Below are 19,343 nucleotides of genomic sequence, written 5' to 3' on the forward strand. Positions count from 1 at the left end.
TTTTCCCGTTGCCTGTCCCCGGCAGCGCCGCTCCTGGGACACCGGGCTGCGCTGGGGGAGCGCGGGGGAGGCTGTGCGGGGCGTGAGGAGGCTTCGGGGCTGGGGAGTCCAGCGCCTTCCTTTCCTTTTCCTCTTCCCTTTCCCTTCTTTTTCCTTGTCCCCTTTCTGTCCTCTCCCCTCTTCTCTTCTTTTTTCCAGGGGTATCCGGGCCTGTCAGCGAGGGGAGAGCACCGTTTGCCATGGCCAATGTGAGTGAGCCACGCTAGGTTCTGTGGATATCACGGGAGCAGTGGAATTGAGGATTCAGTAGAGTTACAGACGGGTTTGGGTTTAAGGAAGGGACCTTAAAAATCATTTAATTCCAACCCCCTGCCATGGGCAGGGACACCTCCCACTGTCCCAGGCTGCTCCAAGCCCTGTCCAGCCTGGCCTTGGGCACTGCCAGGGATCCAGGGGCAGCCCCAGCTGCTCTGGGCACCCTGTGCCAGGGCCTGCCCACCCTCCCAGAATCCCTTCCCAGTATCCCCAAGCCAGCCCTCTTTCCGTTTGGAAATCGCGGGAATAACGTAATTGAGGATTAAACACAAATTTTTCTGTGCTTTTTATATTCTCCTGTGCTCAGCCACAGAGGAATTCTGTGTTTCTGTAACACACGGCTTCACCCAGCTAATTTCAGGCTGGAGAAGAAAACGCCTTTTACTGATTTTTTTTTTTTTTTTTTTTTTTTTATTGCTCTTGCCATGGGGCCATGAATAATTCATTCATTTCCTCGCTGTTGTTTCACTCGTGTAATGCCAGGTGTGTAAATATTTGCATGAGTGAGCTCAGTCACAGCTGTAATTAGTGACATCTCCATGCTGAGTGAGGCTGATAATAGGGAAAAATGCTCTTTTCTTCTAATTACATGTCGCCTGTAATTGTTTACATCTGTTTATAATGCAATCACGATGCAAAAATTAATTTCAACAGTGATTTTACATAATAGAGAAAGATTTAAGTGGGATTAGACTTTTGTTGTGTTACAGGAACCTTTTAAAGCTGTTATAGAACGAGGCAGCTTCAGGCTTGAACTGTAAATAATTGATTTAAGTCATAAATTCAATGTGTCTTTAAGCATTTGAGTCTTTGTGATCTTGGTAGGGATTATTTTTATTTACACAGAGGTGCTGAATGAGAAACCTTTTATTGCCGTAGGTCCTGATGCTTTAAACACAATTTTTGTAGGAAACATACAAATAGCACCGTTTATTCTGTTCTTTTAAAAGGAAACTACTTCTGAAAGTGCCTCTCTTGATGTAAACTTGTTCCACACATATTTAGTGACAAAACTGCATAGATTTTTGCAGAATCTAAGCTACAGCACTTGAGGAAAATCCTTTTGTGTTATTTTCTCCAAAGAATTTCTATTCCCCACCTGAAAAGTTGAATTTTACAAAAGCCACCCATGCTGTGGCAGGTGGGATTTATATTTTCCAGGGTGACATGCACGGAAATAATCATGGAGACAATCCCTATCCATAATTTAGTTTAAATTGTGGGGTTTCAGTGGTGCTAGTTAAAGATTTCAGGGCTTTTTTCCTCACATGAGAGACTTTTCATTAAGTGTTTCTAGCCTTTTTCTTTGCTTGGAATAGCAAAATATAGAAATAATAGTAAAATACTTCTAAAGCTTGATGTTAACAGCTGGTCATAATTAAAATTTTGATATAATTATCAAGGGAGGATTTCTCTTGTGACCCACAGAGCTGTATTTAAATTACTTTAATTTTGTTTTTCCCTCCTCAGGTGCTCTGTAACAGAGCAAGATTGGTCACCTACCTCCCAGGCTTTTATTCCTTAGTCAAAAGAGTTGGGAATCCCAAGGCTTTTTCCACAGCAGGTTCCTCTGGCTCAGATGAGCCTCACGTGGCTGCTGCACCTCCTGACTTATGTAAGGAAAAGCAGATTTATTCCCTTTAAATCCGTGTGCTGTGGGAATTTAGAAGTGTGATTTTTATGACTTGTGCATCGCTGATGTTTGGGATCAAATCCATGTGTGGGAGAGGGGTTTTTCCTTGGGTTTTCCTGCTTTGTTTGGGATGTGCTGACTGACGAGAGGCCTCTTGCAGGTCCCAGGACTGTGTGGCCGGATGAGGTGATGGGGCCCTTTGGTCCCCAGGACCAGAGGTTCCAGCTGCCTGGGAATATTGGCTTTGACTGCCACCTCAATGGCACAGCTTCCCAGAAGAAATCCCAAGCTTCCAAGAGCCTCCCTGATATTTTAGCAGAGCCCTCAGCAAGCGAGAGGCATGAATTTGTGATGGCACAATACATCAATGAGTTCCAGGTGAGAACAGACTCCTCCTGGGTGTGACAGAAACAGAACCCATCCCTCTTTCCTCCTGACAAAGGATTTTCTGCACCATTTGGAAATCTGGACTTTAACTGGGTTGAGCAAGAGGTCACACAGAGCCTGCCTGGAGTTGTTTTCTTTTAGGAGAAAGAAATACTTCAGGCTGTGTTTTGAAACAGCATTTTAGGAGTGACTTAATGGGAGAATTTCAGTCTCCAAACGTGCTGTTTGCCAAGTCTCACCACCTTTTACCAAGTAAAACTGAAATTTTCTTCAGTGTTTTACTTAATGGACCTGAATTTGCAAAGTTTGGGCAGTGTTTAATTCTGAAAACCATGGAATTCACACAGGAATCCCCCAGCCTCACAATGAGACCAGATTTTGGCAGAGCTGCCAGTCAGATACATCATTATCAACAAAAGCCTTGATAATTGCCAGCATGATCCCAACATTCCCACAAATCCTTAGTGCTGCTCACTCAGCTTTCCAGGCTCTGACTTTGTGGAATGCTCAGATTTTGGGAGTCCATGAGCAAATCTCCACTGGAAAAGTGCTGGAGAGTGGATTTATGGATGAGTCATTATATCCCAATGTGCTTGGGAGCCATCAGCCTCTGGAGAGCTGCCCAGGTTCTGTGTTCAGCTTGGGTGGATCCTGTTTGCCCCAAAAAAGCCACCAGAAAATTCAGGTTTAGTTCATTAAGTGCAAACCAGGTGCTTTTAGAATCAGGTAAATCTGAAATCTATCAGTTAATGTTGTTTGAAATACTTAAAAGCGTTGTTTCGGCCTGATAATTAACAAAAATGTCTGTATTTATGTATTATATTTATTAATATAATTCCTGTATTTATATGTATTCTGCTTTAACGTAATACAATTACAATAAAATATAAATCCTCCTTATTTCTATAAAATATAAACATTTCTGTGTGGGTTTAAATAACACCAAAATCTATTTCACTTTTAATAGCTGAAAAATGTGAAGTCTCATTGCAAATCATCTGAAACTGCTCAAGTGTATCTGATCAGAAAACCTTATTTTGATGTACAGAATTTTTCCTGTTTTATATTAACTGAGAAAATTCCAATTTTCATGGTTTTTAGGGTGCTGATGCTCCCCAGAAGCAGCAAATCAATAATGCTGAAACCTACTTTGAAAATGCCAAGGTGGAATGTGCAGTGCAAGCCTGTCCTGAGCTGCTGAGAAAAGGTTCTCTTTTATTTATAACTGAGAAATTCCAACTTTTAAAATGTGAAAAACATTGAAGGAAATGTTCTGTAGTTGATACCACAGAATGTGGAGTGGAAAAGGTTAATTCAGAGTTAATAATTACAAAAATCCCATTGTTTAGAATGGAAACCAAAGCTTTGCTGTTGACAATATTTGATATTTCATACAAAAATGTCGTTTCCAGTTGCTGCTTAAGTGCCAGGTAGATTCTGGAGTTAATTCCCTATCCAAAATCCAGTTATCAAATCCTTTGGCACTGGAACGAAACAACAAATGGGAATCATGAAACTTCTGCCAGCACTGAATTTGTATCTGATTTGTTCAAGCAGGAAATGACTGAAACGAAATTGGAATCAAACAAGTTTAAAAAGGGAAATCTGCCTGGGTGAGAGGGGGAGGCTCACATGGAAGAGCTGGGCAGACCATGCTGTTTTCCCGTGTTTTAGACTTCGAGTCCCTGTTCCCAGAGGTGAATTCCCACCGTTTGACTGTGCTGACTGTCACCCAGAAGACTAAAAATGACATGACCGTGTGGAGCCAGGAGGTGGAGGATGAGAGAGAGATGCTCTTAGAAAATGTGAGTTCATCAGCTCATTTCTCTTTGCAGATGAAGCTTTGGTGCATTTCCAGCTCTGTTACTGTGTTTTTAAAGCATTTTGGAGTTAATCCTTTTCTCTTATAAAATGGAGATTTTTTTTTTCCCCCAGCTTTAAAAATTTTTTATTATTTTGTGTGAAATGTCTGCTTAGAATTCTTAAGTTCTTCAGAGTGGGGTGGGACAAAAGTCTGTTAAAATGTTACAGGAGATTAGTAAAGACACTTGATTGTTGTCCTGATCCAGCAACTATTTTCTCACCTTATTCCAGATTTAATCAGTGGATTTTGTGGGATTTCATTGCGGTTTTCCTTTGATTTCATTAAGATTCCACTGTAGAGTCTGTCTGAGCAGTTTTTACTGATCAAAAATGTAAAACCCCACCAGTTTCTCTGGTGTTTTTTTCCACTTTAATGGATGCTTTTAAATTCTTTTACCCTGGATTTCAGTTCTGTTATTTCATCTTAACCTTGCCTTGTTCTTTTACCACTAGAGGTCTCTGAAAGTCCCTTTATTTCCCATTTTCCACAGCTTTGGCATTACCCCACTAAGTGTCGCTATTCACTACTGCCATTCCCCCTTAGCACCTCAAAAAAGAACATTTCTACCTATTATTTGTAACAATTTCCCTAAACCCAGCATTTAATCTGTATATAAATCATAATTATGCCTGAAATTCATCTGGAAATGACCTTTCCAATCCTTTAAATGCAAATGTGGCCTCTCTAAAGCAAACACACAATAAAGAAGGCAACATAAAATTACACACAAATTAAAATTCCCTTCATTTCAGTGCGTTCTACTCTTTGAATTATTTCTGGGCTGTTGCTTTTTGGCGTTGTAATCTGGTCTAATTATGTGTTAATTGGCATCTTTCTTCCACGGGCACCTCCCTGTCAGGTCTAATCTGGTCACTGGCTGGGGGTGTGTGAGGATGTTGGGTGTAACCTCCTGCTCTAAAGGTTACAAACAGCAAATTCCCGGGGGAATCTGTTTGTTTGCTTGGAAAAATTCACCTGAAAACTCCTCATTTCAGGGGCTAAGAAACGAGGCTGTGCAGCCAAATCTAAATATTTGCATGAATCCAGCTCAAGTTTTTATTAACCTCACTCCAAGGGGTTGTTCCAGCACCAAAAAAGAGATCCTGGATGAGAAATGTTGTGCCTAAAATTGTGATATTTGGGATTTAATTTACAGTTTGGACATAATTAATCATCAGAGCCATCAAGCCTCAAAATACAGAATTTGCTGGGGTAAACTTCCCTTATTCTGAACTAATACAGAATTTACTGTAGAGGGTAAATTTCCCTTATTTTGGACCCTTAAGGAACTGAAGCTGAGTAATCATAATCATATTTTTAGAAATTTGAAACTTTGAGCTGCTGAGGGCACTAATTGGAGAGAAAAATCCAATTTTTATAACTGAAATTAAAGAAAGGATTTTATCTAGAACAGATAAAGTTAGAAATAATTCTTCTTGTGTGATAACAACCTCATTCGATACCTTTCTTTTCCCAATTTTTTTTCCTTCCAGTTCATCAATGGTGCCAAGGAAATCTGCTATGCAATTTCTTCTGAAGGCTACTGGGCTGATTTCATTGATCCATCCTCAGGACTGGCAGTAAGTGATTGCTGTGTGGAATTTGGCTTAAATCCAACTTTTTCAGGGTAATTCCTTTAATAACTTAAGATACCAACCCTGAGCCAGTTCCCCACGTGTGTCAGCTCTCAGTTAGGAAATGAAATTGGATTTTAGGCAGCTGGAGAAGTTTTATGCCCCAAATCTCTTGGTTACTTTATTCCCTCCCCAGGTAACTTGGGAACCTTGACACCTGTGAAGGTGAAGGGTTTGAAAAGCCTCTTTGCACCTGTTAATGATCCCTTTGTCCCAAAAAATGAACTTTTTGTTCCTATGGAACAACAGGAGCATTCAGTGGGAGATGAATTTTAGTCTGAGCTCTGCTAAAACCGTATCGTAGTTCAAGGGGATGGTGGCAAAGCTCAGCTTAGTGGGGTTTTATTTAAAAACACTACAAAAAGCAGGGATTTATTGTGTCAACAGTGGCAAACAGGGGATGTTTATAAGGTGAACAGGCAGGTAAGGGCTGTACAGTGCTTGAAAGCTTCCCAGAATTCCATGCATTTCAGGAATTAGGGATTGATGGAAGTAGGGTTTTGTCTTCAGACTCCATTAGTAACATCCTTGCCAAGGATCAGGAGTGGACTTCAAGTCAGAAGTTTCCTCCTGAGACAAAGAACTGAAATACCTGTTTGCATCTTACATACCAGTTTGATTTAAATACCAGTGTGCAAGTTAAACTGCAATTCAGTCCCATTTTTGCTCTTCTGACCAACTTTCCCTCTAGGGACTCATTGCAAGGTTACCTTTTTAATTTTTGCCATTTCTTAGGAAGTTTCTCTCGTGAGTCCATGTCCTGTTTGTGCTGTTTCTAGCAGGGTTCTGTCCTTCATTCCAAAGCACGTGAGGGTGGGATTGATATCCAAATGCACTCCAGTGCCAAAGGAAAACTCAAAACTTCTCCACCAGCCTGGCACAGCTGAACTCAGGCTTTGTTTTAAACATACTTCACAATTTTAAATCTTCCTGTGGAAAATCCTCTCTTTTTTTTCTTTTTTTTTTTGTCGTTTCCCTCAGTTTTTTGGGCCTTACACCAACAACCCCCTGTTCGAGACCGACGAGCGCTATCGGCATTTGGGATTTTCCGTGGATGACCTGGGATGCTGCAAAGTGATCAGGCACAACCTTTGGGGTACCCACGTGGTTGTGGGGAGCATTTTCACCAACGCTGAGCCTGACAGCCCCATCATGAGGAAACTCAGTGGCAACTGAGTCCTCAAACTCAGCTCCCTCAGGTTCTTGTGACCTTTGCGTTCTTCGACTTGATGATTCTCCCTCGGCATTGTCAGGAATTCCTCACTCCCAAGTGTTCTTAGAGAATAAAGTAGCTGTTATTTATTTGTAGTCTTTTGGGAATATGTGCTCACCACGTGTGACTTGGAATTGACAGCATTCAGGCAGGAGTTTAAATGTGGTTATCGTTTCCTTTTTTCATCTTCTCTCCCATCTTCACTTAGCTCAACAATTCTGCCTTTCACTGGCCAACTTAATATTCAAAATCCTCTGAAAATGCCACTGAAATTTCCAGCAATTCTGCCATTCCTGAAATTAGGAACTGGCAAAAAAAAAAAGAAAAAATGGAATGAGTCATGAAATTGTTCTCCCAGAATACAGAACTTAATAAAATCTGCAGGACTGGGCTCATCACTCATTTGCTGTTGGAAAATGAGAATGAGGTCAACTTTCAGTGGTCTCCAACTCATCCAGAGACTCCGTAAAAAGTCCTTAATTACCCTTGGAATTACTCATCTCTTACTGTTTTTTGTCTTCATGGTGCTTGGGATTTTTTTCCTCAGTGTTAGCTAAATATATTTAATTAGTTTATATCTATAAATGTAATTTCAAGTTGCTTTTGTAACTTTCTTAGGTCATTAAATACGTTGTGAAAAAAAGAGATAATAGGGCAATGCTTGGATCTCATCGTTGTTTTCCTGTACTTGGATGCAATCTAGACTTGCCTCTGGAATTTGGAAATGCAGAGAGAGCAATTAGGATCAATTATTGCAATTACAAGGATGTTTCAACAGGAAAGTTCCGGGCTCCTCAGCTATCAGAAAAACAATCAGATCAATCGGGGAACAACCTGGAATTTCAATGCCTTGCAATTTGGCTCCAGGGATGAAGCAGTAAATCAGATTTAGGGAAGACATTCCAAGGCACCTGAAATACCTGGAATTTCAATGCCTTGCAGTTTGGCTCCAGGGATGAAGCAGTAAATCAGATTTTAATCTCATCCCAGTCAATCTTGGAGCAATTTTTGGTGGCACAGTGGGAACCTTCAGTGTTTATTCCGTGGGAATGCGGTGCAGCTCAGTGTGGATGTGGCTGCACAGGATGAGGATCCAGGAACTGTAACTTTGTCATGGGTCTTTTCCCAGCCTTACCCAACTCCGTGGATTTCCAGCCTGTCCCAGGAGCGTGTGGCTCTGCTGCTCCCTCCCCAGGGTCTGAGCCAGCCCCACCAAAGCTTTTATGGCTTTAGAACCAGCTCCTTGACCAAGTGCCTCTCTCTGTCCTTGTCACCACTGCACCTCTGTGACTTTGCTGGATCTTCACTGGGAGCCAGGAAGACTTCCCAAAGGAAGAGTGAGTGCTCTCCATTCCCAATTCCCTCCTCAAGCCAGCAATTCCAAAGTTTTCCCGCTCCCCCGCATCATTGTCACCGCTGGTGGCTCTGCCCTGCCCACATTCCAAGGGTGAAGCGCCCGAATTTTGGGGCAGGATTGATTCCTTTCCCATGGAATTTGTGCTGTGATTCCAGAGCCCCATCCCTGATCTCTGCTATCCATAAAAGCTCTGTTACTTCCAAGGATTTTATTGCTGTTTTTTTTCCTCCTTCTCATCGAGAGGATTAAAGAAGTTGAGAACTTCAGTGTGTTGTGTCTGTTTGCAAAATCCACTCAATTAGCAGGAGACAAATTAAAGAGGGTTCTCACTGGGCACTTGGGGAGAATTTTCTTGGATAAATACTGGAAAAATTGTGGAATGCTTCACAAACATGGGAAATATCTTGATTTTTTTTTTTCTTTGGATGGTTTCTTGTGCTTTAGGAAGGGTGGGAGCTGTCAGGTTATTCCAGTTAAGCCTGGGATGTTCATTTTTGAGTTAAGTTTTGTCCTGTAAAGGACTTTTCCAGTGGCTTTTCCTGAGGCAGCAACCTCACTGGAAATACTGGGAGTTTTGCCTTGACCTCATTCACATCAATGTTTTATGTCAGGATTTGAGGGGAGATCTAATTCCTGATCTTTTTCTAAATAGAATGTTCTCAATTCCCAAAAAAAGCTGGAGCTGTTCCAGTTGTGTTTTCCTCCCATCAGAAGAGCCAACCTGGATGAATTCACTTTCTCCTATAAAATAAAAGTTCTGGAACGCAAAATAAAATAAATGATAATAAAATAATAATATTTTATTATATAATAATCAAATTCTGATAATAAAATCCAAACCAACTCCCAGTATTCCAAAATGAATTCCTTCCTAAGGTAAAGAAACAAGCTCAGGAGGAGAATTGCTGTGTGTAAGGCCTTGATTCTCCTGAGGTTTTCAGTGGGATTGGGATCTTGCTTCTTCCACCTGGAGACTCCTCTGGGGTCACTTTTTATCAGATTCCAGTGGAAGTCAAAGTAGCAAATCCCAAAAAAGTTTTCAGCCAGTGGAAAGAGGATTGTTCATGTTCAAGCAGTGCTATAGTCACAGCTAATTATCTCTGGCTAGCTAGTTAACACCAGGGGACAGGGGTAAGTATTTTTGGGATTGATCTGGAGGAATTTATTCCAAATCTTCTCCTCAGCCTTCCTTGGGAAGTCACTGCTTTATTGCTGACATCCTCCTGCAACAAGTGCAGGATTTACATCTTGTATTTTTATATTTAAATATATCTTTATATCTGTTTATATTAAGCTGTGCTTAACTTGGGAGAGAGCAAATAAACTGGGTTTTGATTAAAGAAATTAAAATTAATACTCTACAGTCTGTCAGGTGGAGGGAGTAAAAGTCCTGTTAGTGATGTAGAAGTGAAATTTAATAACAAAATAATTGCCTTGCCTCATGTGCCTGTTCCTTTAAAGCCTCTTTTTATTAAGGACAGGGGAAAAAAGCTGGGAATTGGAGCAGCTCTCATTCCAAGGGCACCAAGAGCACGGAACAAGCTCCTTCCACCGCAGCACCTGCAGGCTGCAACACCCTGCAGATAACCCCGAGGCTCAGAGGTACCACTGGGGGGAAATGGGGCCCTCCCTGTGCTTCCCCTTCCCTGCTAATTGAGGTGTCACTCCTCAGGGCTTAGTCCAGTCCTAAAGCCCAGCAAAGCCGGGTGTAACTTCAGCCAGCTCCAGCACGGGGCCACGAGCTCTCTGCCACTGGCACGAACGGGGCTGGCAGCTTGTGCTGCTCCAGAGGCTGCCCGGGGGCTCAGCTCGCGGCAGAATTCGGGATAACCATGGGAAACGTTTGGGAAAAGTCAGTGTACAGGGGGGGATGCTCAGAGCAACGGGAATCATTAATTCGAGAGTGGCAATAGAGGTTTTATTCCTGGAGGGATTTGTGGGAGCCAAGACAGAGCACTCTCGGTTTTCCTGCTGTTCGGCTCTCCAGGCACTTTCCTGCTGGACTGAGGGCAAGGGGAAAGCTGCTCATCCAAACGTGTGTGGGATTGGATTTTCAGGGATGCACGGTCCAAAATGTCTGAGGGAGGGAGATGAGGAGGGTACTGTTCTAAGACATACAGGATTTATATATAAATACGTATTTATATGCATAAATATCTATTTAAATGGATCTATTTAAATAGATATGTTTTATATGTAAAAATATATGTATAAATATATATTTGTAGAGATATAGTTTTATTTATAAATATTATATATATAAATATGTATTTATATGTAGTTATAAATATAAATATATATTCATAAAATATAAAAATATCTTAATATATCTTAATATAGATAATATTTAATATATATTTATATATTATATACCATATGTAATGTATTTATATATTTTATATAATATAAATTAATATATAAAAATATATATTTATATATATATAAATATATATTTATAAAATATAAAAAAGATATCAATACATCTTAATATAGATAATATTTAATATATATTTATATATTATATACCATATGTAATGCATTTATATATTTTATATATTATAAATTAATATATAAAAATATATATTTATATATATAAAAATATATATTTATAAAATATAAAAAGATATCAATACATCTTAATATAGATAACATTTGATATGTATTTATATATTATATAGCATATGTTATATATTTATATGTTTTATATAATATAAATTAATATCTAAAAATATGTTTTATATATAAATATATATTTATATATATAAACATATATTTATAAAATAAACTATCTTAATATATTAATACATATAATATTTAATATAAAAATATATATTCTATAGCGTGTTATATATTTATATATTTTTATATAATATGTATTTATATATTAATCTATGTAGATACGTGAATATATATATCTTTTATATATCTATAAACATAGATATATAAAATATATTAAAATATTTCTGAAATCCTGTACTTTAGAAATGAGGTGACTTTTGAAACCACCCTGTTTTCACTTAAAACCTGCCCATGGGACTGTGTAAAATGAATTCCTTCTCTTCCTCTTGAGCTGGGCTTGGCTGGCTGAGGAAGGAGGATAAACTGTATCCATGGGAATTCTCTCTGGGATTTTGGCTGCCCCTGGATCCCTGGAAGTGTCCAAGGCCAGGTTGGAAGGGGCTTGGAGCCCTGGGATACCGAGTCAAATTCCTCCAGTTTGTTTTTAATTGATTACTTTCCCTCAGTGCTGACTAATTTAATTCCAGCTGGGATGGGGAACTACTTCCATCAGCCATCCAAACCTTCACCTGGGCACTGCTTTTGCCACTGGAATGAGCTGGGCTCTATTTTTATTCAGATTTTTGGGGCACTTTTCCAACTGTGTGAAATGATCTCCTTAAAACCAGCTCGAATTCCCACCAGATAAAGGCACGGCTGTGCTTTAGTGCAGAACCAAACTTTGCCATCACTCGGAGCCTTTTGTGCCCTCAAATTTCCGTGCAGCCTGGCACTTCCTAGTGGAACTTTTCCCTAAATCCCAGAGTTTTCCAGGAGCTACATGTCCCTGTGCACACACACCCCCAGCTGCTCGGCCCCAACAATCCCAGCTTGTGTCAGCTGCAAGAATAAAACTCTCTGTTGGCTTTTCCGGGGCATCCCGCTCTGGGAGAATTCCCTTTGTTTCCAGGGAAGTCAGGGCCATCTGACTGAAGCTGGGCTTTGCCAGGGGCTGCACGCAGGGCTGGGTTGAGATAGCTTAGGCCTGGCTTAGGGATGCAAAGCTGGGGTTTGTGCCTTGTTAACAGCGGCTCCAACTCTTTAACCTGATGACACAAAATGCCTGAGACTGAGTTGTTTGCTCCCAGTCCTACCCTAAATACAAACTTAAAGCCTCTTAAACCAGCAAATTTTAGCAGCAGCTCAGCAAAGCTCAGCTCAGACCAAACAAACCCTGGTTCAACAGAAACCCCTCCCTCACCCACCAGGTTTCCTCCCAACCCTGCCCAGTTTGGCCCAGCACAGACCCACGGTGGGGTCTGAACTGATCCGGGCTCTTGCCAGAGGATTAATTGGAGTTTTATTGTGGCTGGGAGCTGCTTTTTTAGCTCTGAATGCTGTGAAAATGATGGAATTCTCAGTGAGTCCTTGCTCTGCAGGCAGTGAGGACTGCAGCAGGTTTTGGAGGGGATAATCTGGGCTTGTGCTGAGGCCAGGGAGGCTCAGGGGTGACATTTTTGTCACTCTTTGCTGAGGAGCTGCCTCGAGGAATCGCTGAACTCGAGTGGGGCTCAAACACTCGGGTGGTTTTTTGCCAGCTGGGCTTTCCCTCAGCTTTTTGCTGCTCAGCCCCAGGTGTGTGTTATCCCAAAAAAACCTGGAATTAAACTACCTCGAGCTAAGAAATGAATGCGTTAGAGTAGAACTGAAATGCTGCAGTGCAGTTATTTCCTTACTCCCCGGGAGTGCTTTGGGGACCTGCAGGAATTCCACAGATTCCTCTTTTTATGCTACCCAGTGATCTTTGCTCCCTGTGTTTAAAATCCAGGAAGACATCGAATTTCAGGAATATTGAAAAATCGAGGTTGGTGATGAACCGTGAGAAGAGAGGTGAAGGAATGAGGGATGGTTGTGGAAAGGTGTGGAAAAGGAAATCAGGGAGTGAGGGGAGAGGGTGGGATCGCTGCTGACATTTTGGAGTGAGAGAGACGAGGAAAATGCATCATTTAGGGACAAAAGCACGGACAATAACATTAATAACTCTTACAGGCAGGAATAGGAGCAGGAATCAGAAGAAATGCAGGGATTTAACTCCATCCTGTCTTCCTGGAAGTCTTCCACAACACCACCTGACTTGCAGCTCAGTCCCCTTTCCCTTATATCCCAGTCTAATATAATAATCCCCCAAACTGAGCTGTATTTAGGGAATTTTCTTTCAATTCCCCCTGTAGTTAATGAATCATTCCCATGTTTTTCTCCTGTTGAGCTCCCGGGGTTATTTGGTACAAATTGTTTTATTCTGGACACAAAGCGGAGGAATTCCTGTTAAATTTGGGATGCCTGGATCCTGTTTTCCCTCTCTGCTCTATGAAAACTCCACGTTTTCAATAATTTTATCATATTTAATCCCAGCCTGCTCTGGGGGATTTGTCCTGGTGTTTTTTCTTCTAATTCCACGGCTGGAATTTTACCACACACCTCACAGTGAACATTTAACCCCTTTATTTATACAAATGTACAGCATTTACAGGAGTTAAAAACAATTCAACATTTCAAAACATGATCCCAGAGAGTTCCTAAAAAATAAATACGGTGCAGCTCAGCATTTGTGGGGTTTGAAATCCCCCAGGAGCTCCAGGGACCGACCAGGAACCCCAACCTGGTGCAAGGGAGGGTTCAGTCACCTTAATTTCCTTTTTTTAAGCTCAGGGAGCTGCCAGAGGAGGGAGAGGCTTTGGAGAAATTGTTGATTTTCTGGGAATCCCCGGAGCCAGGTGGAACTTGCATAGAAAAAGAGATTAAAACTCCTCTTGCTGGGTGAGGGAATCCCAAAAGGACAACAAAATTCCAGGTTTGGCTGGGGGTGACACCAAAAAATGTTGATTTCATAGTAAAAAAAAAAAATCGAAAAAGAAAAAAAGAAACAGTGGTGAACGTCAATTTTCATAAAGATGTGTATATAAATCATTTTTTTGAATATATATATATACATTTTTAAAATAAAATCCCCCTTGAAAAACACACTGAGCCTTTCCTTCCCTAGAGAAATCACCTGGAATTAATTGGGGAGCACAGGCTGCTCCTTAATATCCAAGAAACCTCCCTGGAAAATTCAGTCCTGAGGCCACAAAACTCAGGACAGCCCTTTCCATGGGCAGATTCCTGATTTTTCAGAGTATCCGTTCTGGGAGCTGGGGAGCTCTCCACCAGTCTGCATTTCCCTGTAACTCCCCCCAAAAAAGCACTTTGAGCCTAAAAATCCTGGAATTTGATAGAGCTCAAGTTACCTCGGAGCAGGAATAGGAAAAAACCCGCTCCTAAAAGAACAACTGATTAAAAAAAATTAATTCTAAAACAGTTTAAAGCAAATCCATGACACCCTGCTTTTATTACTGACTTTGCAAGATAAAGTGGATTCTTTTTTAAAAGTGATGTAAAACATTTTTTAATTTATATTTATATATTTTTGGGGATCATTTCTATATTACAGGCTCACTGCCTTGCAAACCATCCGTTTTTCCTGGCAAGGTCAGCGTTAGGAATCTTTCCCACCACTTTCAAAGCCTCCTCAACATACAGAAATAAATATTGCATCCGTGATTTCTGAGCCAAACAAGTGCCTCAGGTCACCCAAACACAGCTGGAGCTGGGAGCAGCCCAGAATCCATGGAATAAAAATCCCAGGAGATGTTCAGGATCAATTTTCTCTCTCTCAGACTGGGGGGTTTGGGGTTAAAATAGGAAAATATTGGAAATATTCCCCCTAAACCAGCGGGAATCAGGTGAGCAGCAGCTCTTCATCCTCCTTCCTCCTCGTGCCGAGGGATGTGGACCTCAAATCCCTCTGGAAATGAGGATTTTTAGGGATTTCTCTGGTTTTCCACGTTTTCCGCGGTTTTCCACGAGTCCCGGGGTGCTGGACCCCAACGGTGCAGGGCGAGCCGCTCCTTTGGAATCTCCTCCTTTCCAGGTGCTGCTTCCTTGCTGCGAATTCCTGCCCCATCCCAGAGGAGCAGGAGGAGTGGGAATGCTGGAGAGACCCCCGATTATGTGTTAATTACCGCGTGTTAATGAGACAGCGGAGTTAATGAGCTGGGAATGCCAAGGGGGACATTCCCAAGAGGTGAGCGGTGACGCTTTAAACGCCATTTCTTCACCAAAATAAGCCAGACTTTATCAAAGTTAGGCTGGACTTGGTGGCTTTTCCAGCCTAAGAGGTCTTTTCCAGCCTGAATGATTCTGGGAATGCTTTCCAGGAGTTCCTTCAACAAACAGGAGAGACGTGGGAATTTTAGTGCATCCCGATGCCAAACTCAGGATTATCCAAGAACCAGGAGGGAATTCAGCCTTCCAGGTGCGTGCGGCTGTCCGGCGTGGCTCGGCTGTGGCAGCGTGGCCCTGGCTCTGTCCCATCCTTGTTCTGTCCCTCTCACTGTCCCTGTCTCTGTCCCTGTCCCCATCCCTGTCTCTGTCCTGTCACTGTCCCCATCCCTGTCCCGTCCCCATCCCTCTCACTGTCCCTGTCCCCATCCCTGTCCTGTCCCTCTCACTGTCCCTGGCACTGTCCCCATCCCTGTCCCATCCCCATCCCTGTCCTGTCCCTCTCACTTGTCCCTGTCCCCATCCCTGTCCCATCCCCATCCCTCTCACTTGTCCCCGTCCCTCTCACTTGTCCCTGTCCCCATCCCTGTCCCATCCCCCTCCCTCTCACTGTCCCATCCCCATCCCCATCCCCGTCCCTCTCACTGTCCCTGTCCTGTGGCCGAGAGGCAGCGCTGTGCCAGCAGCGCCAGGCTCAGCCCCAGCGGTGTCCCCAGGCCGGGCGGGGCCGGGCGCGGTGTCCCGCTGAGCGGGGCCAGCGTGGCGAACACGGCGTCCGAGGCGTTCCGCGGCAGGGGCAGGTTGCAGATGCTGCCCTCGCAGCACGACGTGCACACCTGGGAGCAGGGAACGCCGCCGTTCCAGGGAGGAAGCACAGGGAAAACAGCGCTACGTTGGCAAAGCAGCCCACTGTGATTTTTCCCTCCTTTTCTCCCTCTCCTCCCACCTTTTTTTGAAATCCATCGATTGGGAGAACAATTTTTTTTCTCCCTTTTTTTCCTCCCCCTTCCTTTTTTCCCCGCTTTTTTACCATTCCCAAGTGAAACCCACTGGCCCAGTCACACTTCTGGCACAGTCCAATTATTCCATAAATTATAATTTGTATTCTAAATATTATATCTATGATGTGCCATATATTTTAGGTATTATATAATATACACGTTATATAAAGTATGTATGCTAGATATAATACATTATTCTATATGAATTCTATATCATTCTATATGAATTCTATATTATTCTATATGAATTCTATATTATTCTATATTATATATTACATCTAATTTGCTGTATTTATTGTGCAAATATAAAATACATTGTATAGTATATTTTTATATACTTTATAATACGTATTATATGTAATACATTTTATATATAGATATATAAGATATAGATAATACATTCTATATAATATATAATATACAGTATATTCTCTCTATATCATGTACATTATATACAATATATGATGTCTAATAGATATCCTATACTATTATATATTGTTATATATTATGTGTTTTATTGTATCTACAATATATTGTAGATATTGTAGATACATTAAATATATTGTGTATGATATATAGTATATATCATACACTATATATAAAATATATATTAAAAATTATATATTATATACTATGCTAAACCTCTCGTATTTTATATCTCTTATATTATAGATTTTATGTAATATTCCTATATATTATATAATTTAAATAACATTATTTGATATTTTATAGAATATGTGTCGTTCAATTTTGTATATTGTATTTTGATATCATATTATTATGTAGTGTTATATATTGTTATATATTTTATCCTATTTATATGTATATATTTTATACAATATTGTATCTAATATACTGTAGATATTAGCTATATATCATATTCATTACATAAATATATATCACACATTATAGACTATATACTATATAGATCTAATATATATTCTATATTATTATAGATTGTATTATATATAAAATATTACAATATATTAGATATATAGTATTGTATATATTATACATTATACATACATTGTAATATTATATATTGTATATATAGTATAAAAATATATTGCAGAATATATTCTATTATGCTATATATAATATAGCATAATAGTTATATAATGCTAACTAAATATTATATCCAATATATACTGTATACAATATATAGTATAGAATATTTTTATGTATTTTATATTTACATATACATATTATACTCATAAACCCTATAATTATTTACAATTTTATATTTATATACATAACATTTCATACAGATTTACACATAAACTCCAATTATATAAACTTTTCTATTTTAGATAGACTCACACCGACCATATTTTCTCAAGAAACTCCAGTTCTATGAAGTTTTACACACATTTACACATCCTGGATTTACCAGGTAAGCTCCAATGACCCAGATTTGCATCTTTTACCCCCACTTTCTCCCTACCTTGTACTCCTCGTGCTTTATGTAGGTGCAGCCCGTGCTCAGACACTCCTCCAGGGGCACGCAGCGCTTGGTGACAGAGACGCTCTCCCCGCTGGCCTTCATCATGTGCTGGCTGAAGCAGTACCTCGTCCCTAAAAAACCATGGAAAAGCCTCATTCCACTTTACTGGCAGTCTACCAGCAGGAGAAAATAGGAAAGGAGTCCTGGTTTGTTTTGGTTTTTTTTTAAATACCAATTTTTGAGGTATTTGTTGTATGTCATCTGCTGGCTGAAGTGGTACTTTGTCCCTAAAATCCATGGGAGAATCTTTATCTGCCCAATTCCCGTTTCCTGAGAGTCCACCAGCAGGAAGAAATAAGGAAGAAATCTCGGGAATTTTTAAAAAAATAAGAATTTTTGATGTGTTTCTGTATAATGACACTGAATGCTCACCTGTGTTCAACCCCAGGCTCTGGTGTGATCCCAAGGATTCAAACTGCTCTGGAATACTGGGATTTATTCCCAAATGTGGGTCTGTGTTACAGACAAAACAATTCCCACCCATGGGATCATCCACTTACAGAGGGAAGTTTGGATAAACACCCCAAATCTTGTACACTCAGAGTTTAATTGGCATTATCTTTAAAAAAAATGGAAATATTCCCAATCCCTATTTATTTCATGTGTATAGGTGGAAAAAGATTATATAATATACAATAAAAATACTTTAAAATAATATTATAAATCATTTTTTCACCCTAGAAGAACATTTTGATCCATTAATTTATTCCTCAGGCCAAACCATGGAATGTGTCCCTGAATTCCCACCACTTCCCCAAGTCACCCCATCCTCTCTCTTTTTCCTCCTTCTTTAAGCTACTCCTCACTGACATCTGTAAATCACCCCAAAAAATCCACAGCAGAACGACTGACAAATGGAATGAGGATTTATAAGGAATCCCATAAGGAATCTGGATTTTATTCCCTGCCTTATTCCCTAGAGGGAAGCTGAAGGTGCTTCCTCCAAGCTCTCAGAGAGGAAAACATTGGATTTTCCACACGTGGAACACCACTGTGTATTTATTTTCTACATTCTACCTTGTTTCTAATTAATCCAGCTTGTTAGTAATAAAATGATTGCTTTCCCAGAGGGGAAAAAGGAGGAAAAAGGAGATTTCCATGTGTTTTCCAGCTTTTCCCACCCTAAAGCTCAGGTTTATGCCAGAGGGAGCGCTCTCTGTGCAGAAGCTCCCAGGATTCTGCTGGAAGTGCCATTCCCAGGAAATCTGGGCTTTATGTCTCCTGCTCTGGCACCAGAGGTCTCCCTGACAGATCCCACATGGAATAAATAAAGTTCCCAACACCCCATAACTCTTCTAAGGCTGTTTTATTCTTTATTCCTTTCTTTCTTTTGTTGTGGAATCATCTCGGAGCGATGGATTTTCCTGGCACGGGGAAACCGATGGATGGCTGTCACCTCCTGCAAGGCCAAGTGCTAAATCCACAACGAGGAATAAAATCCACACCCCTTTCTCCTTGCAAAACAAGGAATATCCGGGAATGTCGGTCTCATCCCGTGCCAGCCAGCCCGGTGGCTTTTATTGTTGTTGGTTGTAGCTCAAAGGAAGCAAATTCTGGGGCTGATAACGGGCCTGCCACAGGCTGCAGACGCAGGGGGGTCGTCCTCCCTCCAAAAG

General features: G+C 40.7%; 2 protein-coding genes and 1 long non-coding RNA gene across 5 annotated transcripts in view; 2 read left to right on the top strand and 1 right to left on the bottom strand.

The window, feature by feature from the left end:
• The first annotated feature begins 27 nt into the window (after positions 1–27).
• MMADHC (methylmalonic aciduria and homocystinuria, cblD type) lies at positions 28–7,408 on the top strand. Its single transcript, XM_008634989.2, has 7 exons — positions 28–248; positions 1,786–1,930; positions 2,109–2,326; positions 3,437–3,542; positions 4,010–4,140; positions 5,693–5,779; positions 6,815–7,408. Exons 1-7 carry the CDS (start codon positions 240–242, stop codon positions 7,007–7,009), a joined length of 891 nt encoding a protein of 296 aa, XP_008633211.1. The 5' UTR covers positions 28–239; the 3' UTR covers positions 7,010–7,408.
• Positions 7,409–7,939: 531 nt separating this feature from the next.
• LOC108447101 lies at positions 7,940–19,022 on the top strand. Its single transcript, XR_001862502.1, has 3 exons — positions 7,940–10,005; positions 17,534–17,616; positions 17,693–19,022. It is a non-coding gene; the product is annotated as an uncharacterized LOC108447101 (long non-coding RNA).
• The window catches only part of LYPD6 (LY6/PLAUR domain containing 6), a 32,057-nt gene continuing 28,534 nt past the window's right edge, over positions 15,821–19,343 (bottom strand). For all 3 annotated transcript variants that reach the window (XM_017736062.1, XM_017736061.1, XM_008635016.2), the window contains exons 4-5: positions 17,668–17,798; positions 15,821–16,058 (exon numbers count right to left, since the gene is read on the bottom strand). In XM_017736062.1, the coding sequence (XP_017591551.1) occupies positions 15,864–16,058; positions 17,668–17,798 (326 nt within the window). In that variant the 3' untranslated portion in view covers positions 15,821–15,863. The remainder of the gene's footprint in view (positions 16,059–17,667; positions 17,799–19,343) is intronic.

This window comes from Corvus brachyrhynchos, unplaced genomic scaffold, assembly GCF_000691975.1.
Source record: "Corvus brachyrhynchos isolate BGI_N302 unplaced genomic scaffold, ASM69197v1 scaffold45, whole genome shotgun sequence".
NCBI lineage: Eukaryota > Metazoa > Chordata > Aves > Passeriformes > Corvidae > Corvus > Corvus brachyrhynchos.